At 39.2% G+C, this 26,902-nt stretch overlaps 1 protein-coding gene across 8 annotated transcripts; it reads left to right on the forward strand.

Annotated features, from left to right (window-relative positions):
* Nucleotides 1-2,292: 2,292 nt before the first annotated feature.
* On the forward strand, nt 2,293-26,749 carry LUC7L3 (LUC7 like 3 pre-mRNA splicing factor). Of its 8 annotated transcripts, XM_063293246.1 has the most exons (12): nt 2,294-2,508; nt 9,665-9,731; nt 11,060-11,099; nt 11,274-11,439; nt 11,913-11,990; nt 12,080-12,184; nt 15,318-15,479; nt 19,202-19,479; nt 19,686-19,846; nt 24,507-24,647; nt 24,753-24,858; nt 26,305-26,749. In XM_063293246.1, the coding sequence occupies exons 1-12, from the start codon at nt 2,410-2,412 to the stop codon at nt 26,315-26,317; spliced, it is 1,416 nt and encodes a 471-aa protein (XP_063149316.1). In that variant the 5' UTR covers nt 2,294-2,409; the 3' UTR covers nt 26,318-26,749. The 8 variants fall into 8 exon arrangements, with proteins under 8 accessions (XP_063149313.1, XP_063149317.1, XP_063149316.1 ...); XM_063293243.1 differs by having other exon boundaries at nt 2,293-2,508; nt 11,916-11,990; nt 24,753-26,749; XM_063293248.1 differs by lacking the exon at nt 24,753-24,858 and having other exon boundaries at nt 24,507-24,700.
* The last annotated feature ends 153 nt before the right edge of the window (nt 26,750-26,902 follow it).

Raw genomic sequence — 26,902 nt, forward strand, 5'->3', positions numbered from 1 at the left:
TGGGGAAGTCCATGTATAAAGCCGTCTCTTAGGTTGTTGGAAGAGAGTGTTTGTTATGCACATTGAGTTGTCTTGGCAAAATTCTATCAGCCTATGTCCTGCTTCGTTTTGTTCTCCCAGGCCATACTTACCTGTAATTCCAGGTGTCATTTGACTGCCCACCTTAGCATTCCAGTCTCCTGTGATGAAAATAACATCTCTTTTAGGCGTGTTGTCCAGTAGGTGCTGCAGATCCTCACAGAACTGCTCTACTTCAGCTTCTTCAGCATTTGTGGTTGGGGCGTATATTTGGATCACTGTGATGTTAGATGGCTTGCCCTGAATTTGAATTGAGATCATTCTGTCGTTTTTTGGATTGTATCCAAGCACTGCTTTAGCCACTTGACTATTAATTATGAAGGCTACTCCATTTCTTCTGTGGTCCTCTTGTCCACAGTAGTAGATTTGGTGGTCATTTGATGTGAAGTGGCCCATTCCAGTCCATTCCAGTTCACTGACGCCCAGAATGTCTATCTTTAATCTTGACATCTCACCAATAACCACATCCAATTTGCCCTGGCTCATAGATCTTACATTCCAGGTTCCAATGGTGTGTTGATCCTTAGAACATCGGATTTGCCGTTCACCACCAGCACCGTTGGCCGCTAGCCGTCCTTTCGGCTTTGAGCTAGCTGCGTCATCACGTCTGGGGCTAGTTGAACCCATCCTCTGTTCCTCCCCAGTAGCATTTTGACCATCTTCCGACATGGGGGTCTCATCTTCCGATGGTATACTGTCATGTTCACCATTCCGGTGTTTGTCTACATCGTAACGGTTCGCTTGCCAAGGTGCTGATACGTGTCCGGGCTGGGAGGGTGCTGCCGAGAGCCTTGTACAGGAGACGTGCTGATCTGTGCCTGGTGGAATGTGTTTAGGCTATCTCTGAAATGTCAAGGTCTTTTTGCCCGTTGATCAGCAGAGCTCGTTAGGAGCACCTGGGAATGTGGGGCGAACTGTATGTGAGGGAGGGGGTGGGGTGTTGTTTGCAAAGACGCTATTTAGTTTGAGTTTAGGCGCGCTTTTCTCATTCTCAGCTTTTTACCTGTTTGCACTCTTTTCTAATAAATCCAGAACCTGAATTGACATTTTGAGTCTGAGAGTTTTATTTAGGATAAGGCAATCATCACATATACCGACATATCTCTGGTTGTACTGATCCATTGAGTTTTCACGGCAAGAATACTGGGGTGGGTTGCCATTACCTTCCCCAGGGATCGCATTTAGTCTGACCTCTCTGTCATGACCTTCCCGTCTTGGGTGGCCCTTCACGGTTTAGCTCATGGCATCATTGAGGTGCTCAAGCTCCAGCACCACGACAAGGTAACGATCCTTTGCTGAAGTAAGTTCTGCTTACTACCATGTATACTCAAACATAACTTCTATGGAATTCAGTGAGACCAACATCATGGAGTTTAGGACTACAGCCTGGGTCTGAAATGTACTTCTCTAAGATAATTTCTAGTACTACCAAACCAAAGACATACCGCAATCATTATTTTATTATTTTCTTCTTATCTAGGGAAAACACAGGACAAGAGCCTCAAAAATGGAATATAATCTGTACCCCTGTAAAGTATCATGAATGAGACAGGGCAATAGCACACTTTTTTAGAAGTCAGCCTCCTATGATTTAAAAAACTGACTGTAAGTCAATAGCCTGGTGTGTTCAGATTCTGGCATATAATTCTTTCTTGTCAAACTTTTGCTTTAACAATTTATGGGGTGGTGATGCTAATAATCAATTTAGCTATAACTATGTCCCCCTTCTTATTTAGAAGTCTTCTAGATGGAGCCCTAATGATCCTATGGGAGAATCATTTTAAGTTTTGTGTGAATCATGTGGGATTTTTCTATAAAGATTTGAAGAACATGCGATGCAAAGGACGAAAGCAACGCTGGGTATTCTTCAAGCTCCTGGTAAAGTTTTGAAATACAAGATTTGAATTTCTAAATAATACGAAAATCCGCAAATATAGGCAGGTCTTAATGAAGGGTATGAGTAGTCAGCATTAAAATGTTTGCAATATTTAAGCTGTGTTACAAGACCCTGCAGAGAACTTGTTTGGTTAAATCTGTGGCATGGTGAATAGCTGCCGGTTTCTTCCTGTCCTGCAGATGAGGAGGCAAGGTAACAGAGGCCCTGCCACACCCGTTCCATAGCGACAACGACTGGTGCACAGACGCCTCGCGGGCCCTTGACAACAAGCCCCGGGGCGATTACGCGGCGAGCGCAGTGCATTGTGGGAAACGCCCGGGTTCGGCGGTGACGCCATTTTGTCTCTGTAACTCGCGGCGGCGCGGCTGCAGCGTTTTGTTGGGGAGGAGAAGCAATCGAGGCGGCAATAGTTGGGCTGGTGGCGGACAGGCACCATGATTTCGGCAGCCCAGCTTTTGGACGAGCTTATGGGCCGGGACAGAAACCTCGCCCCAGATGAAAAGCGCAGTAACGTGCGGTGGGACCATGAAAGCGTGAGTGTTGCTGAGCCTGGGCCTGCACTGTCGTGTCGGGCCTACCCGCTCTCAGCCGTTTTCGCGTGCTTCGGGTGTTGGTGGGAAAGAGAAATTGCGGCGTAGTCCGAAGAATGGGTTTGCCTCGGCAGCCTAAGATAGGAGGGACGAGGAGCCGAACCCGTTTTGACTGTGAAATGTTTCGTGGAAGAAGGCGATTGCGCGGGTTGGAGGGGTTTAGGCCTCTGGAGGGGAGAAAGATGTAATGGGTAGGAAAACTCGAAGGGCTCTGCAAAAGACGATGGGGTTATACATCGTGGCCTTGAAGATGAAGGACAAGCCAGGCAACGTTGGCCCATCGCGCACTACAAGCACAAAATGTGGAGGCGCGATGGTGGAAGCGAGCGCTGAATTACTTTATGTCTGGAGATGTGGCGCCTGAGAACGTGGGGTGGAGAGGTCGGTACACGCGGAAAGGGAGTGAAGCCTTTGAAGTGTGCGAGTCAGGACTTCAACCCTAACTCTTTTCTTATATTGAGGGAATGCTATTTCATAATCGTAAATCTTTATTATTCTGCGTGTATTTATTCTACATTTCATATAGTTCTGTTCTGAACATTTCTAGTTCAGAACAGAACTATATGATCTGCAGGGAACTAGAGGGACATAGAATGATAAAACGTTTAACATAGCCAAAGTGGGAGAAAAATCTATTATAGTTAAGCAAGAAGAATAAGAAAGATAAAATAAATCAGTAATCTAACAGAAGGCCAGAATAATGTAAACATTTTCAAAGACATCAAGGAGGAGCACATGCATTTTCTCTCCAGCCATTATGCCATCATGACATTACCTCAGAAAATTCTCAGGCGACTCCTTTGAATTAGGGAAAATGTTTCTGAATTTGAGATGCTCATAAAAACTGGGTTATAGGCCTGCCATGGAATAAATGTATTGAAGTTCCTTAAGATAACAGACAAATGGTAACTTATTTCACTTCAGAAATGATGAGCCATGAATTTATTTGAGAATATATTGTATGTAGGACAGACAGGCAGAAGACTAGCAGAGCGCATCCATGGACACCAACTAGCAGTCAGAAGACATGGTGAAAACTCCTTAATCTCACAACACATGGACAGACTCAACCATAGTTTTAACTGGGAAACTAAGCATCCTAGGCCAAGCTAAATCCAAAAATGCTAGGGAAGCTTGGCATTCAGACAAATCAGCCATCAAGAGACACATAGAGATAAACCACATTTACACACCATTCAGAAGAGACAATTAAAAAGCTGAGAAGGAGACAAAAAGACCAGAACACATCCCCAGCAACCAACACCCAGATAAGCAGGGATTAACACCAGACAAACAAGCAGAAAACAATACCCTAATCAAGGAACTACTGAGGAGAAAACCACACCCCCACCAACACTGGCAGGACAAGCTACTGTATAAAAACAGGAACAAACCTCACACTCACTTGCACTGATGATGTTACCTAGTTGGGCAATGACACATCTGCAAGCAAACAGCCATGCTCAGAGAGCACCAAGGACTCCACATTGAAAAAATAAGATGCCTTGCTTTGGTATGGATTTATAGTACTATCCTATACATATCTAGTAAAGGTAAAGGTTCCCCTTGACGTTAAGTCCAGTCGTGTCCGACTCTAGGGGGCGGTGCTCATCTCCGTCTCAAAGCCGAAGAGCCGGCGTTTGTCCGTAGACAAACATACATATCTACATATCTACTCAAAGATAAATTCTGTTGAGTTCAGTGAGACTTATTTCCAAGCAAGTGTGTGTGGAATCATAACCCCATTGTCTAAAACAAATGGACCCAATATGAAATACTTGAAATATGCCACTTTTTTGCCTTTATTTGTTGCTCAATAAAGTAGAAATACTTCATAGGCAGTGAGATACTTGCATAAACTCTTGTAGTAGCATTTCTCTGATTCAGCGGATGGGGGCAGGGACAGCCAGCTGAAACTGTTGTAGGCTCCTGGCCTCTACTTCAGCCAAAAGGGCAGAGATAGGGGGGAGATAGGTAGGTGTGGGGAGTTAAAGCGGAGGCAGTCCCTTACCTTACTGAGGCTTGGGGCTGGGAGGAATCAAGCTGGAAATGGCTTGGATCGGGGGGGGGGGTCCTCGCCTAACGACTGGTGGGGATCCGTTAACCATGGCAATGGGGATTGCTGTTGCTCAGCGATGCAGTCACATGACATAATGCTTTACAATCACATTGTTCAGCGATGGAAATTTTGGTCCCAATTACAGTCATAACTCAAGGACTACCTGTATTTTAATTTCTGTTAGCCACCCACATTGGTGAGATGGGTGGCCCTATACATCAATAAAAATAAAGAAATATGTTCCATCCCCCTGCTCAGTGCAGGATCCACTGTAGCATTTCTGACGGATGACCATCCAGTTGGGATCTGACCAGGGCAGAGTAAAATGGAACAATTTGCTCATATGATCTAGATTCTGTGCTTCTCTTAATGCACCCCAAGATAGCATTGCCTTTTTTAGCAGCTGCACTGTACTGCCTGCTCATGTTAAATGTGTGGTTGACAAGGACACCCAGATCCCTTTCACGGCTGCTACTCCTAAGGCATATCTCCCTCACCCAATATTTAGGCCTTACATCTTTTCCTACCTTATACTTAGGCCTTACATTATTCCCTGTTAAATTCCATCTTACTCATTCAGCCCACTTGAAACATCACTGTTTCATCTAACTTTTATGTTATTTGTTTACCTATTTATTTACATGATTACTTGGCTTATGTCACCCCAGTCATACTTCACTCTGGGTGGCTTAACGACCTGCCACCAGTAATAAGATTAAAATGATGTAAAAATACCTATCATAACAACAACAACAATAATTTGTGTTGTTAGGAGCCGGTTTTGTGTACTGGTTAAAGTGCTGGCCTAGAAACCAGGTGATTGTGAGTTCTAGGCCAGTGATGGTGAACCTATGACATGCGTGTTCAAAGGTGACATACCACAACCTTTTGGGTGGCACTCTGGCGTTCACCAACACCCAGCAACAACTATTCTCCCTGTTTGAGTTACCAAAGAGCTGAACGAACAAAAGGTACTGCAATTCACCCCCCCCCACCTGTCTCCCCCCCCCCCCCATTTCTGCCTTTTTGGCCGCCCTGCACCCTGCCTTGTGGGATGGCAAGCAGCCCCAGAACTGTGCAGCACAGCTCTGGGGCTGCTTGTCCTGTCCCGGGAAGCCGCAGCTGCCCTGGCCCAGTCCCAGCCACAGTCTTCCGAGCCCCTGCTGCCCTGCCGTCCACTCCCCCAGCTCACCTTACCATCTTCTTGCTCCCTCTTGTGCAAAGCCGGTTCCTGTAGAAGGTTTTGCACGAGGGGGCAATAATAACAATAATTATTATTTCCCCTTCATGCAAAGCCAGTTCTTGGAAAAGCTGCTTGCAATTTGCATGAAGGGGCACCTTTGAGTGAAGGGGCGTGCTTTTGCTGGCTTTGTGCAAAGCTTCTTGTTGTTTGGGGAGGTGACGCACCAGCAAAGTCGTTAGGCATTTTCCTAATTTTTGGCACACTGAGCCCAAAAGGTTCTCCATCACTGTTTTAGGCCTTACTTAAGCATGAAAGCCATGGTGACTTTGAGCCAGTCACTCTCTTTCAGCCCATCCTACCGCACAGGGTTGTTGTGGGGAAAATAGGCAGGAGTGTTAGATGTGTTTGCCACCTTGAATTATATATAAAAATTGGGAATAATAATAATACCCCTCTCAGCTTCGTGTCATCTGGGGACTTTCAACTCCCTCATCCGAGTAGTTTTTTTCAATATAGAAGAAGAGACTGGTGTGATTTGTCTAACATTTTAACAATAATTGAAAACTAAATTCTTCCAGCAAGCTTTTGGACCTTGAATGTTTACAGTCTATTTTTCTGCTGTTTCATATTTGTTTGGGTTCATTTGCTGCTGTTTTATCATTAGACAAATACAGCTTTCCCTAGAAGAGGGTTGTTGTTTTATATGCCACTTAGAATATATGCAAGTATATACTAATAAATGCATGGCAACATGTTGAGTTCAGCCATCGTAATCTCAGCTTCTAGTTATCTGTGTTAAAGAACAGAATAAAGTATATTCTCTTCATATGGAATCATTTATGGCAAACATTGGGAGAGCAAGAAGAGTCTCTTCTTAACCTAACTTTCAGAAAAACACAGCATTCAGGCATATTACATTATGAATAGTGCTGTTTATCATCTTTATCACTGTTACTAATTTTTAGAAAGCTAAACTGTTTTTGCAGTAATGGGTTTGAAGATAATATAAAAAGAGCCTTATCAAATAATACCATTAGTAGGATCCATTTGGAATGTATGGGATATGTTTGCTCACAAAATGGCTGTCATGGATGGGTTGCCTATTCACACATGAAAAACAGTTACAAGAAAAGATGTTGGTGAAGATGACGGTTACTCCTTCTCTACTCCCTATCACCCCAACTTGCTTCCCCCCCCCCCAGGTAGATGAATATACTTCCAAGCAAACTATAGCCATCTACTGTTTTTATTTGTTAAGACTGCCTGCTCAGAATTATTTTTGTAAATAAAGTTGATGGTAAAGTCTTGTTTTTAGTTTTATACCATATCCACTGCCCATTTAGTATTTTTAGATTCTAAAAATATTTTAGATGGCAAAGAAAGCCTAACCTGATGTGTGCCACGGTAGGTAGCTACATTTGTTCCCATGGGGCCAAGCAAAAATTATTACTGTAGCTCATTAGTTTATTGACTTGGTTCACAAACAGTACTTCAGTCATCCTTGCATTTTTGACTTTGTACATTTGTGTTGCTTTTTAGGTAACTTGATATTGCTTGTTAAATCTTGGGACTATGCAGGGTAGAACGGGAAAAGCCTGAAAAAGGGTACCTTTAAGGTACTGCTTAAGAATCATATTAGCTTTAATGAGTGGATTAAAGCCTGGGAAAAGTCTTAATGAAAGTCTGTAATGAATGGTAGTATGATGCTGTCCTCATGCAAGGTCCAGAGTTCTTTCAAATCATTGTTCAAGCATGCACACCCCTAATAAGTAACACCAGCCCAGAATTCCCTTCCTTGTCTTCCCTATATAACTTGTGTCCAAAATTTACCAATCTGCTCAATCTACAGAGATACTACTATCATTGGCATATCATAGTAATACTTTGTGGTGTATTTCTCATTGTTTCTGGTACATACTTTTTCCCATCTAGCCTTTTTTCTTCTTTTTATTGACTATTAAGTTTTGCTTCATGCTTGTTGCCAATTTCTGGCTTGCCATTATTTTCAGGCAATTTATCAGGGAGAATTCATCCTGAAGTGAATATGAGTTCTCACATTATAAGCCACAAATCTTTACTTTTTCTATTACAGAATAAAAGTTTATTTTACATGAGTAAAAATATACATCAAACATGCCCCCCCCCAAATATTTACAATAATAGTAAACAGCAAAAATGCTGTACTTGAAAGAATAATATCCAAGGCAACTATGATAGAAAATGTAATGGTCAACTTTTTTACCCTAAATTTGATGTCTAGTGATTGAAAGGGTCTGTGCTTTGAGTTTGATTTTATTGTCATGTGATGATAGGAGATGAAGAGGATATTAATGGATATGCTGTGTTTTGAATGATCTGGGATCTGGTTCTTTGGAGCTGATTAGTGGGCATGTCAGCTTGGATGGACCCAGATCCAGAGCTCAGGAGTTGGATTTTTTGTGGAAGGTGAAGGCTTGGAACAGAGAGAACAAATAGTTGTTTCATGGTCTTAGCTGGGAGTGGCTTATGGAATGGAGAAACAGTGGAAGCAACTTACTGTTAAGTGCCAGTTTTGTGATCTGACTCAACTGGCATGGTGATGGCATGTGAGACTGCTGGTTCAGCTATGTGGCTTGCTAGATTGCAACTCTGGAAAAATATTAATACAATGCAGCAGGTACCATTACTTTTGGATTATTTGGCAGAGAAAACAAGGCCCCTGGAAGTCTAGGACCTCAGATAGGGACCCCTCATTGGAGAACCAGAGCTGCTGGTAATAGTTGGATTAAAGCAAACTTTTGGGTTGTTTGCCTTTTGGACTGCTACTTTAGTCCTAGGAACTAGTGGATAATCTTCATGAGTTGGGGGTTCTAGACATTTGCATCAGCCAAAAGTCCTCAGAGGGAAGAGAGAAAATGGATGGTAATGTCTGTTGCTTTGTCCTCTTTTTTTTTTTTTTTGAGACTGTGCATAGAAGGCTTGCTTCAGTGGCAGTTATTGATGAGTCTGATGGTTCTAGAGGAACCAAGTGCAGAATTAGACTGGATGGCCAGTCTGAGTGAGAAAAGGATTGGCCAGTCTGTGGGCCTCACCTGGGATAACAGAACAGGAAGGTGGAAACCAATGGGACTTATTAATGGGAGAGTGCGTTACTGTGTGGTTTTTCCTGTGGTTTTTTGGTGGATTAGAATGTGTGTTGGAGCATGTATAAGGTGTAGTTAAGAGGTGTTAACTTGAATGATACTGCCAGACTGCTGGGATGGATGTGCTTAACATCACACTCTGAATGTGATGTCAAGCACATCCACAACCTCTGAATGATGATTGGAAAGTTGGGGGCCCTGGGTATTGCAGATGGGGATTGTTAGGGGTATCCCAGTAATGGTGGGTTGAGGGAGATACTGCAGGAGACACCCAGCATGCTGTTACAAGGAAAGGGTGGTTGACAGTTAGAGTTTCCAGTTTGATCCTCTCACACCTGGGACCTAGGAGCGTATTATATTTCTGCTCTGGGCCCTGCACTTGCTTCATTTTGTTCTGGGTGCAATTCAAAATGCTGGCCGTCACCTATAGAACTTCACATAGTTTGGCATCAAGATACCCACTGGAGTGCATTTTCCAACCAGAATTGGCTTATCTGACTTGTATGTTCAGAAGGAACTGTTGGGGAGCCTTTCATTTCTTTGAGGAGCAAGGCCCAGTGACTTATAAGTGCTGCTCTTCAGTAACAGTACCTCCTCTATGGAATGGTGTCTCCTTAGAAATTAGACCTGCCCTCACTGTAAAAAAAAAAAATGGCACTGCTACATTGTTAAGTTACTATTTGAGTAAATTTAATATTGACAAGAAGGAATTCTGATCCTGTTCTTATGTTTCAGGTTTGTAAATACTACCTTTGTGGGTTTTGTCCAGCTGAATTATTCACAAATACTCGTTCTGACTTGGGTGAGTGTGTGTTTTCCCTTTATTCAGTAACTGGTTTAAAACTTAATGCTAGGCCGCAACTTCTCTATGCCTTTAGAATGTTTCAAATGTCACTTAACTAATATGGTTAAAACCTTTAATTATGCAGATGGTCTTAGTTGATTATATTCTAAACTTAGAATTTCAGAAGTTTGCTTATTTCTAACATACGCTTATTAGGTACCAAAGCATCTAAATGCAGCTTTCTTTGTTCTTGTAAATACCATTTAGCATTAGCTTTTCAACCTTTCTTTTTTTTTTCACAGCCTTCCTCCATGTAGAATATGTTCTGATGAGTTGTCCCTACTTTTTTGAATCATGCTTTAGATTTAACAGCTACAACATTATATCCAAATCTTAATATTTGTGTCATGAGCACTGATGGTGAGCAGGAGGGGGCCCCTATCCAGGGGGGGAAATGCATGTGTAGTACTGAGGAGTTAAGCAGCCATTCAAAGAGACACAGATCAGACCTGCCTTAACTTTTGGGGTTTATCTGTCTGGGTTTTTCCCATGCTTCTTCAGTTTGTTAGGATTTTCTGTCTAATGTAGCAGTAATAAAACACTAGAGACCTGTTCCTTGTCTCAGCGTGGTTCCTGGCTGTTAGGACAATTTGATTCATCAGAGTATAAATTCATATTCAGATTCACCAGTATATTATTGAAAACAGTTGTTTTATTAATAAATAGTTTGGTTGATTAATACATTTATTATTTCAGAAGTTGTTTATATATTATTTATTATAAAGCTGCCCCAGTATAATATTAGAATCAAGATACTGGAAAATAATCTCTCTATTTCTGTATATATTCATGTTCTTCGCTACCGTTATAGCTTTATTTCATTCTCATAATAAATGTTGCAAGGGTAGGAAAGACTTGTTCCTGGTGCTTCTCCTACTACTTATCCACCTAGACCAATTCCATTTATGCTTCTGTGAGAGTAAATATATTGAAATGTTCACTGCAATTTACTCTGATTATTTAATTTACTCTATTTTTAATCATTTTCAGTAGCCCTGCTTAGAACATCCAACATTTTATCTTGGAGTATGCTCACTCTTGCTTTTAAACACATTCTGTGCTTTTGTGGTGTTAGTGATGGAGTCTTAATCAGATTACAATCATTCTAGCAATACCCATATGATGACCAAATGTTTGAAAACTCCTTAGAACTTCATTATTGTTTAAACGTGTTTCTGCCAAAAATTTAATGTTGCTTGTGGCAAAAACTTTTGAAATTTGAAATCTTTGTTTTCCACAGTATTTTCAACACTTTTCTATTATTAATAATAATCATATTTTTTCAGGTCCATGTGAAAAGATTCATGATGAAAACCTAAGAAAACAGTAAGTATATGTGTAATTGTGCTTAAGAAGTTGCTAATAGGCATAGCTCAAAAGAATAATTTCAGTACAAAAAAACCATCAAATTTTAATTGAAATTGAATAGCTCATAGTTTTTTTTATGTATTTGCCGTGTGTTTTGGTTATACATACACCATCTTTATTATTAACCTTCAGATACATTTTGGACATTGATAGGTATGAGAAGAGTTCTCGATTCATGAAAGTAGGCTACGAAAGAGAGTTCCTTCGTTATTTGCAGAGCTTGCTTGCTGAAGTTGAGCGTCGAATTCGAAGAGGCCATGCCCGTTTAGCATTATCTCAGACTCAGCAGTCCTCAGGTGTAAGTATAACAAAGATGGATATTTAACCATTTTGCATTTTCCAATTCACGTTTTTCTCACAAATATTCTTTAAAGTAGGATTTATGTATAGAGTTGCCTAGGGGCTATAGCATAATTAAGAAAAGTCCTTTAATTTATTAAGTCAGTTACAAAAGTCCATTTTACTTATTACATGGATATCAGAATTGTACTTCAGATTTATTGCACTGCACATGACTTCTTTCTAACTGTGTTGAATTTATCAGAAACAGATTAATATGAAAGTATCAATTAAAATACTTTATGCTCACCCAGGATCATTAAACCTAGAACATACCACTTCTGAATAGATATAAATAGAATTACTTTTTTTTTCTTTCCAGTTTATGGCAGCTTTATATTTAAAACTAGCAGTGGGATAGATGTAATAAGGATCAGTAAAGCAAAGGACTGTTTTATTTTAGCTAGTTACTGTTACTTTTTTTATATTTAGCAGGCAGCAGGACCTACTGGCAAAAATGAAGAAAAGATTCAAGTCTTAACTGATAAAATTGATGTACTTCTGCAACAGGTAGAATTACCTTAATAACTATACTTTTAATAAAAGTAATATTTAGAAATCTAGATTAAGACCTAAAAGTATTTTTCTCTCTCTAATAGATTGAAGAACTAGGTTCTGAAGGAAAAGTAGAGGAGGCTCAAGGCATGATGAAACTTGTTGAACAGTTAAAAGAGGAGAGAGAGTTGCTCAGATCTACAACTTCAGTGAGTAAGAGTTATAAAAAACTATTTTGCTTTAAGGTTAAAAGCCATTATCAGATAAAATCAAATCTTACCTATTTTGTAAAGTTTTTTTTCCCCGAGGTTTTGTAAAATGATTTTGTGTGTCTGTCATATAAATACCTTTTTTCTTCACAAATCAGACGATTTTTATATAAGCTCCAGCAAAATAATCTGGTAGCCTAATGTCAAGGCAATAGGTATCCTCTATTGGGTGGGCATGAGATAAAAAAAGCCATATAGAAGTAATTAATCAACCCGTCCCACCCGGTCAGGCAGAGAGGGCATGTTATGGACCTTGTCCATGAGAGATCGCTGATTGGCAGGGTCCAGGAAGAGGGCCTTCTCTGCTGTGGCCCCCGTCCTTTGGAATAATTCACCCCCAGAGGTGAGGCGGACCCCCACTCTCCTGGCCTTCAGAAAGAGAGTCAAGACCTGGCTATGCCACTTTGCTTGGGATGGGGGGGGATAGTCAATCATGGGGGTGGTTGGTTCCTTGATGTGGCCCCGGAAAATTTTATTAAGACCGTCTTGGATTTTATATTTTATATTTGTATATTTATGTATATTTAATGTCAAGGAAAACCTTTACCCTTTACCTATATTTTATATTGAACCTTTTATCCTTTTATTCATGTGTAAATCTCCCAGAGTCGTCGCAATACGAGATGGGTGGTGAAGAAATATAATAATAAAAAATTAAATTCTGTGTCAAGAGAGTAATAATTCTTAGATGAAATAAAAAACCATGCAATCAGTTTCAAGATTTAGTATCCCAAATTCAACAGAATTTCCTTTCAAAATATTCTGGAATTTTTCTCCAAATTCAAATGGCTTCGTCTTACTTGTTTTTCTTCCCTGACTTAGACTGTGATTTTTTTTGTTTTTGATATATATTTTATTGAACTACGATTAACAAACCTTATAAAGAAACAGAATAACATAAATCCAAGATACATAGAGAAAAAAGATGTAGAAAATACAATGCACGCGCGCGCGCACACACACTGAGAACTAAGTAAAGAGCCGGTACTGTGCATGTACCTATTTACCACATTATGGTCTATTGCTATTGAGATAAACAGTAAAATCCATCCAACTTCGATAGAATTGTGGTTCCTGCCTCTGTTGTTTTATTATTTTAACTTTGTAATTTTTTCTGATGTAGCAATTGCAGAGGCCTTGTTAATCTGCACCTCAGCTGTTAATGTTATCTAGACTTTTCCAGTGTTGGACAATTATTATTTTAGCTGCTAAAATTAAATAGATAATAAGTTCCTTATTTTTAAGCTTGAGATTTGGTCCTGTAAATAAATGTAGTAAGCCTAACTCTGGGAAGCATTCCATTATTTGTTTAGTAACAGTACTAATCTCCCCAAAGAGTTTATGCCAAAGGGATATAGCTTTATTGTATGACCACCATAAATGAAAGAAACGCTTTTTTTAATAACCTCTCCAACATTTGGAAGAATAATTCTGATATACAGTATATATGCCAATCTAACTGGAGTCAAGTGCCAGCAATGCATAAATTTCCACTGCAGTTCTTACACTGAAGCTGAAGCAAATCCACCCGATCTCCATAACTCCATTCAATTCATCTCTCGTAGGGATTTACCAAGATCAGTATCCCAACATTTCTTTAAACCATGGGGTGGATTTCCTATTTCTAATTGCAATAATAATACGTACGTTTTTGAGATTGGTCCTTTTGGTTGTTATAAGTAGTTAAGTATTAAATTCTCAAAATTGGTATAAGGCCAATGAAGTAGAATCGTGCAGATTCCAGACACTACAGCATGTCAGATTTCTCACAGCACAAATACACAACGCCTGTTTTCCCTTCAATTACTGTCTTATAAATGGATTTTCTGTGGCATCTCCTCAGGAACCTAGCCCAGTTTGCTGTAGTTGGACTGGGATTGTCCCATATCATAGTGCTTTTCACAAACATCCCATCTCTTTCTCTGCTCTTATTGCTACGTTTTCTCTCTTCCGTGTCTCCTGATAGTCTGCTAATGATTTACCCTTACTAGCACTGACCTTGAATTTAGCTGGTACTGGTTCTGACGGTTGCAGTTTCTTTGCCATTTTAAGTATATGGAGAGACTAATGCCCAGCCTTTAGTTATCACGTTTTGGAATCCCTGAATTAATGGTGGTTTCCCCTGTTTTGTTGTAATATAATTTTATAGCAAATTGAGAGTTTTTGTCCTAGCAGTCAGGAACCATGCTGAGATGAGGAATAGGTCTCTAGTGTTTTATTACTGCTACACTAGACAGAAAATCCTAACAAACTGAAGAAGAGTGAGAAAACCCATACAGATAAACCCTAAAAGTCAAGGCGGGTCTGATCTGTGTCTCTTTGAATGGCTGCTCAACTCCTCACTACTACGCATGCGTTTTCCCCCCTGGATAGGGGCCCCCTCCTGCTCACCATCAGTGTTCATGACAGTTTTAGAGCACAGAAATGAAAAAACTAAAGTCTTTGCTTAAAAGAATTTGAAACATCTCTGCATTTTATTAATAAATATTAAGATTATTGATTATTGATAACCCCCAGCTGCCAGTATTGAGTGATGTAACCTGCCTGGAACAAAATAGGCTGAGATCTAGACATCCAGCCATTTCAACTACTAAATCACTTGTAGAAGATGATTTCAACATCCACAATATGTGGAAACAGAATTGGCTAGAAAATTGTCCTCCACAGTGTTGAAGCTCACCCTGCATCTCAGAGAACCATCTGGATTTGATCAGCTCTGTGCAATATGGACATTGAACAGAATCCGCACAGGCCATGGTAGATGTGCTGATGTCCTTTATAAGTGGGGCAAAATGACATCACCGAACTGTGACTGTGGGGCTGAAAAACAAACTATCCGATATATAGTGACAGAGTGCCAAAACAGAGCCTATAGTGGAGATTTCGCTGATTTCCTGGCTGTGACAAATGAAGCAAAAAATTATATTTGTAATCTAGACATATGTCTATAATTTTATATTCTATATTTTATATCTTGTATTTTATCTCCTGTGTTTTTATTCTATTGAACTGCAGTGTGAATGTGCCATGTGATAAATAAATAAAAATATTAATAAATATCTTCTCTTTCCAGACCATTGAAAGTTTTGCAGCCCAGGAAAAGCAAATGGAAGTTTGTGAAGTTTGTGGAGCCTTTTTAATTGTGGGAGATGCACAGTCCAGAGTCGATGATCACTTGATGGGGAAACAACATATGGGTTATGCTAAAATTAAAGCTACAGTAGAAGAATTAAAAGTACGTTCCATTATTTTTTAAAATTTTATTAAAGAATTTTATTAAGTTTCAAGACAAGGATAAAAGTTACAAAAAAGAACTAAAAAGGTGTGAAAACACAAGAGAATTTTTTTTTCAAGATTGCAGAAAGGTGTGGCTTCCGATTTTTAACAGCAAGAATATACAAAAATTTCCATAATCAATCTCTTACTCTATAGTAAACCAAAACCACATTATTTCTATAAATCATTCCACTTTAGCACATTATAAAAATTAGTAAGTACAGTTACTCTCCCTTATATTAAAATTAAGAAAAAAATTCATATAGACCTCCTAAATAACTCCCCCCCAAAAGATAACACTTATTTAATTATTCCCTTCCTACTACTATACTATACATTTCTGTCTACTATAATAAAAATCAATCTAAAAAGCACATAATGGTCTGCCATCATACTTAATAGTGCAACAGTTTTAATAATCTTAATAAACCCAAAAAACAAAAACAATTCAAAACAGTAGCCTTAAATCCTTAAAGCCATCCAGATAAACATTTTTATACCCTAATAATCTTAATCCAAATCCTTAAAAGCAAATAACATCAGTTGAACCCTTAAAGCAATCCAGATAAACATTCTTTAATCCTTATCCCACTTCAAAATAAACCAGAGCATTTACATATCCCCACAATGTGCATAGAGCTTTTCTCTTGAAAAAATCAAACAGCCCAACTGCCCCCCTCAAAAATTCCAGCTCTCTTCAGGAGACCTCCCATACATAATGACCCCTTCTTTTTCATGGCATTCCACCAGGGAGTCAATTTCACTTACTGCTTGCAGATCTCTCTCTCCCTTAAATTTCTCCACTATCCAGTCTTCATCCAGCATCTCAATAGAAATCCCAATCTCACTCTTAGAAGAAACATTTCTATCACTGTTGAATTCCTCAGTTTCATCCAGCACATCCCCAACCTGATGGCACATTTTAGACTTCATATTTGTCCTGAATGTCTTGAATGTCTTGCATAAAAGCTTGGTAGAAGTCAGAAGAAATCTGTTTAAAATCTTGGTGGAAGTCAGAAAACTTCTGTTCGAAATCTTCCAGGTCTCACGCAGTAGATTCTAACACCCTCAGGAGCTTAACCAGTGATAGTTGAAGATATGGAGAAGTTCCGGAATGTATTTACACAAGCAAGAGTGAGATAGGCAGACAATTCTCATGGGAAAATAGAAACAGAAAGCTGAAGGTTGAAATCAGCTGATTCAACATGTAGGAAAATGCTAATATCCTCAAATTTAATACAGGAATAGTAACAGGAAGACAATAGTTTACTCTCAATCCTCCTTTTTGTTTGGAAGGAAAACGAAGTCCAGAACTTAAAAAAGAATTTTTTAACAAAACTAATCCCCAAAATAACAGTAAGCACCAAGAGAGCCAGCTTCTCCTCACTGTAGGAAGCCTCTCTTAGGTTACGCATACTGAAAAAAAAAAGCATAAATTTAGTGATTTAGAAATGGGGTGGCCGGTCTTAGTGTCCCTGTAAGGCTACATCACAGCTTGGAAAATGATGACAGCCCTGCCTCCCAGCTGGCTCTTACCATTCAATGCGAAATGCTGTTTGTGATCTTCTGGCTGCAATCAGCCATCCAGAGGACAGATGGGATGATTCCAGGTGTTCTCCTTTATCCGGAGAACGTTTCTGGGCTTCAGGAAAACCTGCCTGAGCCCCCAAAAAATTGCTGCATTGTCAGCTCTGCCCGCTAGACCTGCAGGTACAGCTGCTCAGTCCATTTCCCCACCAGAAGTCTAAAGTACGTAAAAGTATGTTCCGTTACTTTGAGAGAGAGAGTATGGGTATACGAAACAATGTGTTATTCAGTGAAAATTCTGTTTTGACTAGTGACTACTGCCAATATCTAGTATTTCCAATATGCTTTACAGCTGCATCATTGCATCACACCTTATATATATATATATTCATTTCCACTTAGCGATGGAAATGAATATATATATATTCATTCCTCGACTTACAACAGTAATTGAGACTGGAGTTTCCGTTACTAAGTGATGCAGTTGTAAACTGTGACCACATTGCTTAGCGATGGCTATATCTGCCATCATTAACTGAATCCTGCAGTCGTTAGGCAAGGAAACTTCCTGCCGGTTTCCCACAACTAAAGTCAGTGGAGAAGCCGGCAGGAAGCTGCGTGTCCCACGCTTGAAGGCAGGTAAGCGGCTGCTGCCGGGTGAGGGAGGGAGTGGGGGGGGGTACATAGGGATGCAGGGTAGGGTGTGTGAGAGGCATGGAGTGGGGAGGGTAAGGGATGTGCAAGAGGCGACACATGGATTGAGAGTGTGCACAAGTGCTGGTAGGTGGGGGTGCAAAGGTTGGGAAGGAGGTGAGGGTGCAAGGGTGTGCGAGAAGTGCCACATGGGTCAGGGAGGGTGTAAGGGGGTTCACAAGAGGCACCGTGCAGGTCAGGGAGGGTGCATGGGGGTGTGCAAGTGGCTGGTGTGATACAAGCACAGAGGAGCTGGGGGAGGATGGAAGGGTGTGGGAGACTTACCTCAGCGACTTGTGACCTTCCCTGCTGGCTTCCTCAATGACTTTCTGGGGAAGCTGGCAGGGAAGGTTGCAAATGGCAGTCATGTGATCGCGGGGCAATTGGCAACTGGTTGTAGGTGCAAATGGGTTGCCAAGCACCCAGATCACGATCACATGACCACGGAACCCTGAGGACTGGTCATAACCACCATTAATTCAGGGCCGCCATAACGTGGAATGGTCACTGACTGGTCGTCGGTCAAGGGCTATCTGTGCAGGAATGCCATTCTATAAATTGTTTTAGAATATACTATTCTGAATATTAAAACTCGGGGCCTTGTAACAGGAGAATTGGTGTTTCTATACACTGTACTCATAGGAGAAAATGTTAATTCCATTTTATTCATATTCTAGAAAAGCTGAAATACTTACTGTCAGGAACTGCTTTGAAATTTTGAACATAAAAGTAAATTGTACTCTGCATAGGTTGTGGAAGCCAACCCAATAGAAATAACTGGGCAGATACAGCTTTTGGTTCTTTAGGAGTAGCTGTTTACTAAAGTTACAACAAAGGTTCACACTGTTCTGTGGACTTGAGCCTATTCAGCCCAGTCTATTCCATATGAAATTATGTTTTATCTCAAGCGTGTGTGTGAGTGAGAAAGAGAGGGAGAGAAATATTGGGCACCTTGGATGTGTAAGATCCGCATTATGACTTTTTCACATAAAAGGATTACGTGATTAGTTAATAGGATTCCAACGTTTTATTTGGTTGACAGATTACTTTATGCAGGCTTTGTAAATATTAGACTTTGATTGTGAAATCTAAATAAATGAATATATTTTGAAAAGAGATAGAGCTTATTCTTGATTTGTCTTTGAATTTTCATTAGTGTTAGAAATCTGGTAATGGAATATTTGCAATTGCTTAGAGTATATTTCCTGTACAATCTTGCACAGTGCTAAAATGGTGATAGTGCTGCTCTGCAAAATAGTTTTCCTTGTTACATTTAAATTCACAAATTTTAGCTTTGTAAGCAACATTATATCAACCCATATTTTACCATCTTATCTACTTGTTACATTATTTTCATTTAATCTAAGCCATGCCCTTCTCTGCTTCTTTAAAATTAAAGATCAAGATACTAGCCAAATTTTGTTCTGGTAAAGTTTTGGAATACTTCCTTTCTTTTTCAAGGAAAAATTAAGAAAAAGAACTGAAGAGCCTGAACGCGATGATCGTTTAAAAAAGGAGAAATTAGAGCGAGAAGAGCGAGAGAGGGAGCGTGAAAGGGAAGAAAAGGAAAGAAAGCGACGACGTGAGGAAGAAGAGAAGGAGAAAGAGAGGGCCCGTGATAGGGAAAGACGAAAGAGAAGCAGATCACGAAGCAGACATTCAAGCAGAACTTCTGACAGGAGAAGTAGTCGGTCGAGGGACCATAAACGGTCAAGAAGCAAGGACAGAAGACGAAGCAGGTAACTATTTAGGAAGTGGCTGAAGACATTACAGTGATAGAAAATGAGGAAATCTTTGAAGTTTATTGCCAAGCCAAAAGTTTGGGTGAAAACTGGCCTAAGAAATAGAATCCAGTTTTCCAAGAATTTGCTAAGCCCTCTTGATGCATCAAGTTTTTAGATTCTTGTGATAGATATTTAAGTACAATGACTTTTTTTATTATTAGAAGTCGGGATCGACGCAGAAGCAGAAGCCATGATAGGTCAGACAGGAAGCACAGATCACGCAGCAGGGACAGAAGACGGTCAAAAAGCCGGGACCGGAAATCGTACAAGCACAGAAGCAAAAGCAGAGAACGAGAACAAGATAGGAAATCTAAGGAAAAAGGTTAGTTCGTCTCAGTGCTATTAAAATTTGCTGCAGAATTATGCCGTCTCCAGGTGGACAGACAGTCTTTTCTCTTAACTTTTTCTGAATTGCTGTAATAAACTCTTCAAACACTTTAAGACACTTTTTAATCTTACTCCTAGTACTGCCACATATTGCACAAGCCGTAGATTGCAGGTAGATAAACGCAAGTGTCACATGTTGCAGCCTCTTAGCTAGCCGACAGCTTTCTTTTACAACATCCCTCAAATTTATATTCATCAGTATGTGCATCTATTCAGTTGAGTCTTGTGTTGCTATTATTTGTCCTTTATACAAATGTAATAGTACTGACATCGATTGAGGTATTTAAAAAAAAAGCTTTTGTATTGACATGGCACATGTACAGTTATGGTTTATCTTTTCATGCACTTTCACTTGCTTTTTTCCAGCACATCAGTTTTTCCATCCTTGCCCATAGCACTCTAAAATGTGTGCAATAGACTAATCAAAGAGTCTTGCTTGGCATGGACTGGTAAGATCTTTATAAAAATTAACAAACATGTTAGCCTTCCTTCTGGTGAAGACTTTATACAGTTATTCATTTCTTGAAGGCACCCTGTGTATACTTCTTCCAAACAAAAATAACATTAACTCTTGCAATTTTAAAGCAGAGTACAGTGTAATTTAAAAAAAAGTATAACTGCTTTTTATTAAAGAAAAGAGGTACTCTCCCACAAAAATAGGTTTGTTAATACTTCGTCTCCAAGATAGCTTTCTCTGTCTTTTCTTGAGGTTAGGTCTACTTACTATTTTCAAGCTTTTTTTCAAAGTAATTTAGAAATGGCCTCTTGTTTTGCCACACCTTGTTCATATATTCACGGTTAGCCCTGAATTGTTTTGTTCACCAGAGTCTTCCTTGGTATTTTGGTAATTGGCAGTGCAATTCTGTACATGTCTACTTGTAAATAAACCCCACTGAATAAAATTGGGCAGACTTTCAGGAAAATGTCTATAGATTACAACCTTTAGTTGTGATCAGTAGTATTTACTCATTGTCTACAAATTGCTTTGTAATTATTACATTAAAAGCCTATGAATTTTGGTACTTTTTCTGCCATGAGACAGCATCGTCATATTTTTCTTCTTTTGTTTGGATAGTAGTGCACAGAAACCTAGCAGGTTACTTCACTGGGTGTAATTCTGGCTTTGCATTGCCTTCTGGTACTGGTACTGATTGGACCCAATGATTATCTGTTGTGATAATAGCATTCTAATAATGGCTATAATTTGATAGAATTGTCTGTTACTGGTCTCAGGAACCACTGAGTTTGAAATTGGAGTTGCATATTTCTTTGTATTAATCTCCATCTTGCAAAGAAACTAATGCCGACATTCTCAGATCTATAATGAACAAAAGCAACAGCCACACTTGTTTTGTTTGGTAGCGGAGCCTTATCTGCATGTGGGTCCCGTATTAGAAGACTTTGTATCATGGTGCCAATATAGTTTGTAAAATTTGTAGGAGTTGATCCTCTTAGCAAAGATATTGGTGAGTTGAAACAATAAATGAGGCTTTCTTGTACTTACTGTAGAAATAGTAGTCTTGGTATCTCTAGGGGCTTGCATCTTTGACTGCTTCACCTCCCTATCAACAGTGAATTTTTGTTTGGAATTTGCACCAAATTCCGTCAATACTTGAATTTGAACCAACTGCTTCACACTTAATAAAGCAGTTCACAGCATTAATGGAATGGAACATTAAGTAAGCTAGTAATGGGGTTAAGAAGTGTTAATCAACTTGTTTCTTTTACCTGAATATACAGTTCATCACTGCTGTGACTAATGGGCTTCCTAATTCTAGGGCTTTACTCTTAAATATGAGTAGTGTGTCCTATGTATGGCTTCTTCCCGCTTCTGTCTCTCCACGCACCCTTTTTCTTTTCAGCTTACTGTTTTTATTGTGGGGGCATTTCCTAATTGATTTCCTCTCATTGCTTTATTCAAGCATTTGTTAGTCATTGCTATGCTAAGCTGTTTGAATGTCTGTCCTTATTGCACTTCCTTTATTTAAGTCTAGCAGTAGCTTTCAGTAAATGTTACTGTATGCAGCTTTCTGTGGAAAATATTGAGGATAAAAGAACCCAGAAATTTTCCATTAGTCTTGAATTGAAGAACTGAAGCATTAAGCAAAAGTCAGTTTATTGGCTTATCTAAAAATGTAGCTTTATCATTATTCCCCACCACCATCCCTGCAATTTGAGATCCCACTTTATCACAAAGGCTAATAGAAGCAGAAAAAAGAGGTCATGGGGAGATGAATGTGTGTGTTTATATGTATATATGTGTGGGTTCGTTTTGGTTTGATTAATTTGGTGGTAGGATTTTCATTCCTATCCCCCAGTTTGAACACATCCAATGAAACACAGTACTGGCGTGTCTTACTTCATCAGACAGCATCCCTGCCTTTGGAGCATATATGTTCTCGTAAGCAGAAAAGCTGTTCTCAAGAAATAATGCAAATGGCACCTACTTTTTGTAGAAACTACGTGAGAAAAGTCATAAAACCAATAGTTAATCTGGAATTCTAAACAGCTACTATAGATACTTTAGAACCACAGACAGCTTTCTTAGTGTAGGTTTATCCAGAGGTTATTGACTCATATAGTGACCAAAAAATCCTTTTCCACTTGTCCAAACTCAAAGCAACCTTAAAACACCTCCAGGACGTTCTGCCCACTGTTGAAGGGCTGTTGAACACTATTTTATCTACATATGACAGAAGTTTACTGGACTGGCTGCACAAGACTGCTGTTCCTCAGTAGATCTGCATCTGACTCCTAATAAAGCAAAAATGGAAGACTTTCAAAAAGGTCAGCTAGTGCAACCTACCCATGCAATTATCATGACAAAACAGACAACTTTTTAAAAAAGTTTCAACAATAACTGGACTTCTGAAGCTGTTTTTCTTCAGGTGTCTATTATGTCCCCTTAGAGACTGGTTTCTTTTTGTATGCATTTTTCTCAAGACTTTTGGATGTTACCTGTGTAATAAAGTTATTTTAAGTTTTTTTAGCAACAGGAATTGAAGCCTTCTTTAGACTTTCTTTTTACTCCTGTGTGAAACCAGATTGTTCTGTCTTTCCATAAACTTCATTCAAACAGCGTCTATTTGCTTCCAGGTCTTTGTTACTTTGGTAGTAAATAAATCCGTCCCAAACAAGTGGCATGTTCCTTTTGGCCATTAAAAAACTTTTTTGTGTGTCATGCAAGCTAGAAAAATATGCAGGTGATTAAAAAAATTGCAGTGCAGTCCAGATACACCAAATGCATTCTTATGGAAATACTGCTTTAATGGAATAATAATCCAGTAATTTCTCTCATGAAAACTGATTTCTTGGGACTCTGCACTGAGCATAATAGGAATGCACTTTATAATAAGAAACAGGGCTGAATGTTGTTGCCATTGTTTAGCCAAGAGTACATGCTTGCTTCTGGCTTTACTAATTTTACTGTTGACTTAATAACACTTCATTGCGAGAGTATTTCGTATTAGTCCCTGACATTTTGACGGCTGCCTGAATTCAGGTTTTTTTTTTTAAGATCCTATTGAGTTTTTATCTTGGTTCAAATATGTCTGCCAAGCCATAACTTGTACTTGTTTTGCATGTGAAAATTAGGTACAGATTTGCCAATAAGATGAAAATAGCAAACCTATTACTGCTTTGAAGGTTACTTTTTTTGCTCCCCGCAGTCATGGATTATTAAAATATCAGCCTGATGGTGCATCTACACAGACTACTTTCTCTCTTCCTGGCAGTGGTGCATATAGGGAGACACTCCCCAGCTGTTGGTGAGGTGATGGGGCATAGCAGGCAAATAAAGGTAAAACAGATGGGCTGGGCTGTGGAAGACAGTGAAGCAGCAGTCGTCACTACCAGTTGGGGGCTGTACATGAACCTATGGCTACTTCTGGGAAAGCCTGTCACCAGAATTACTGATTATTAAAAGAAATAGCATGCTAAGGTATATCTACATGTTATTATCTATAAAAATAATGTTGCTAAGCCTAAGGCAGTAATACGCATGGCTGATTTAAATAGCCAGATTGAAGACTTAGATCTGTATGTTCCTAAAGGACAGGAAGCTTTGTCTACATATTAAGCTATGCCAGACTCTTTTTGAGCTCTCAGCCACCAGTCAGTTAAGGTAACATTTTACAAATATGCTCATTCGTTCCACAGATTATTGGTGTTGTTTCTTAGAAAAAAGTCTCATGTAATACTTTGATCTGAACTAGATTTAAGTAATTAAGTGTGGTAAGGTTTGGTTCATATATATATTTTTATGCTAAATACCTTGAAAGTTGACAGGTTGGATTGGATGGCATATAGGTAGCCCATGTCTTTGATACAAACTATCAAACAAATGACTGCTTCCTGCAGTTTTAACTGAAGCAGTACTGCCTCCCCTCCTTGCTATCCTGTCCACATTCCTGAGCTCAGCATTTGTTCTTTCTGAAGAAATGGCACTGTAAACATTAGCACCAAGTTTTACAGCTAGCTGTTACCCCAGCATGTACTTCTGCAGCTGTAGTTGATGTCTCAGCATGTACTTCACACCAGAAAAAAATGTGTGTGATTACTGTGAAGTCCATGGTCAATGTCTTCTTTCATGGCAGAAAAGAGAGGATCTGATGATAAAAAAAGTAGTGTGAAGTCCAGTAGTCGAGAAAAACAGAGTGAAGACACAAGCATGGACTCCAAGGAAGGCGATGCTAAGAATGAGGTCAATGGGACAAGTGAAGACATTAAATCTGAAGGTGACACTCAGTCCAATTAAAACTGATCTGATATGACCTCAGATCAGACAGAGGTAAGTGCATCATTTCAAACTTTGATTAGGGCTTTTTGTTACTGTTTAACAGTGCAGCGTAAGTATGTACAGATGAAGATGGAGCTAAGACAAGTAAGAAGAGATACTAAAGCAACTTCTGAAGGAAAACACAGTGTAGTCCTGCAAAATCTTTTGAGGTACATTGTTTTGTATCGGCTATTTTGTAGCAGACTCATATCCCCTTTAGTGTGCCTCTTGGGAACATATTTGTAATTATAGTCACCATAGAATTTAATTATCCTATTTTTATTTTTAGGGGATTTGTTATCTTTTTTAACACTTGATCTGATTTTGTAATTAAGTCCATATTGTGTTGGTGCATCAGAAACATTTGCTTTAATACTTAATATTTGAGGCACATATTGGACTATTTTGTTTTTATATAAACTGCTAGTATTTCTTTGTCAAGGATGTTTCTAGTTTTTTTGCTTTGCCTTGCATTCTAATGCAGTTTGTTCTGTAACTCGAGAGCCAGTAGCATTGGATTGATGGAAGTGTAGGGTTTATGAATAATTGCAGCTGACTACCATACCTCACACAGCGTTGGTGTTGTGAGCGGCCCATGAAAAGCCAAATTAAAAATCAAGGATTCAGTCAAACTAAGCAGGTACTCATGCCAGGTACTCCTTTCTCTACCCACATCCATGTTTGAATGCTGTTGCCTGTAATCTTTAAGCTTACTGTTGTGTGTTTTATTTACAAAAAGTGAAAAGGAATCTTTGTGAATATTTCGTGAAAATTGTTAACCTGATATTAACTTGATTGGCATTTTCTTTCAACTGTGTGTAGGGATGCAGTGCTGCCCAGAATTAGATATCTTTAAAGAGTATTAAATGCAATAAATACTACCTAATAACCGCCTTGTTACATTCAATGCATTTCAAGTCTTTAAGAGGTATGTGTTTATAATTTCCTACTGCGTAGGAGAATTGCCAGGCAGCCATGGCACACAGCAATATATTACTGGCTGATACCAGACTTGGGAGGCAAATGAAATAAAGGCCAATGTCAGGAACACTCAGTAGGTATATATAACTGGCAAGAATATTCACATTGCTTCGTTAAATGGAACTCAATTTAAATACAAATCACCTATTCTTGACTTACTATTTTTTCAGGGTCGTTCCTTTTAAAGAATAGACCCAAATAAAAGAAGCAGCCAAGCATTCATTTCCCTTACAGCATAGCTTCAGCACATCTAAGAACTGCTAGCCAATTACCAAGCAGGCCTCTGCATGTTTACACGGAAGTAAATTCCATTGTGTTTTATGGGCCTTACTCCCAGATAACTATGCATAGGTTTGTAGACTTAAGGGGTGCAGTCCTCCAAGCACTGATGTTGTTCAGTCTCTAATCATGCTTGCACCTGAACCATGGAATACATGAAGCTTCCCAACAGCACTGATTGGTGAATTGTGCTACCATTTTTGTCCTTATCTGTCACATACATAGGGGCTTTAAGTGTATATTTACGAGAGAGTTTTGAAGATAGAGCGGGCAGCAAACAGACAGTAGGAGTGGCAAAACAAAACACCTCTGTTCACATGATCTGACTCTCTCTTCCCAACATTTTTGCATTATAGGACAACCATGTGACAAGCCTGCGAAGAATCCTGAAGACTGCTTAATATGAAGATCTGCTTTAAAATGAGGTGAAAGAAAGCTGTAGTGGCATAGAAAAAAATTAAAGTTCGGTTAGATTGTTGTTTTTTTAATTAAAAAAATAATTCAGGACTGTTATGACATCTCAGAATACAAAGGAGTTAATAAGCAAGCTACTGAGAATTTAAGTCTTTTTATCATTTTTTTCCTATAAGACTTTTAAGATGATAAACCAACATAACCTGAACACATGGCTTGCTCAGTGTTTAACTGCAAGTTTTCATTCTTGAACTACGAAATACAAAAGTAAATGTTTAGTATTTGTGTGACTGAGATTAAAACAAATCCCATTTTTGCAGCCAAGCTATATATAGCTTCTTGATATATTCTAATGGAAATAAAGTATCTATGAATTTCTGTTACACATTTGATTGTCATTGAGTGTTTAATATTAAATAGACTTCTTTCCACATAAGTGTGTTCTAGCTCATTCTTCTCTATTCCCTGTCCTCTGATTAGGAGAACTTAGGAACTTTCCCCAGAACTATTCAAATTCTGTTCTGTCGAAAAAAGTTTATA

The sequence above is a fragment of the Candoia aspera genome, chromosome 2 (assembly GCF_035149785.1).
Source record: "Candoia aspera isolate rCanAsp1 chromosome 2, rCanAsp1.hap2, whole genome shotgun sequence".
NCBI lineage: Eukaryota > Metazoa > Chordata > Lepidosauria > Squamata > Boidae > Candoia > Candoia aspera.

Coding starts and splice junctions, on each gene's coding strand:
- LUC7L3 (XM_063293242.1), top strand. CDS start 2,410: ATGATTTCGGCAGCCCAGCTTTTGGACGAGCTTATGGGCCGGGACAGA. Junction 9,732..11,059: donor AAATACTCGTTCTGACTTGG/GTGAGTGTGTGT, acceptor ATATTTTTTCAG/GTCCATGTGAAAAGATTCAT. Junction 12,185..15,317: donor TGCTCAGATCTACAACTTCA/GTGAGTAAGAGT, acceptor TTCTCTTTCCAG/ACCATTGAAAGTTTTGCAGC.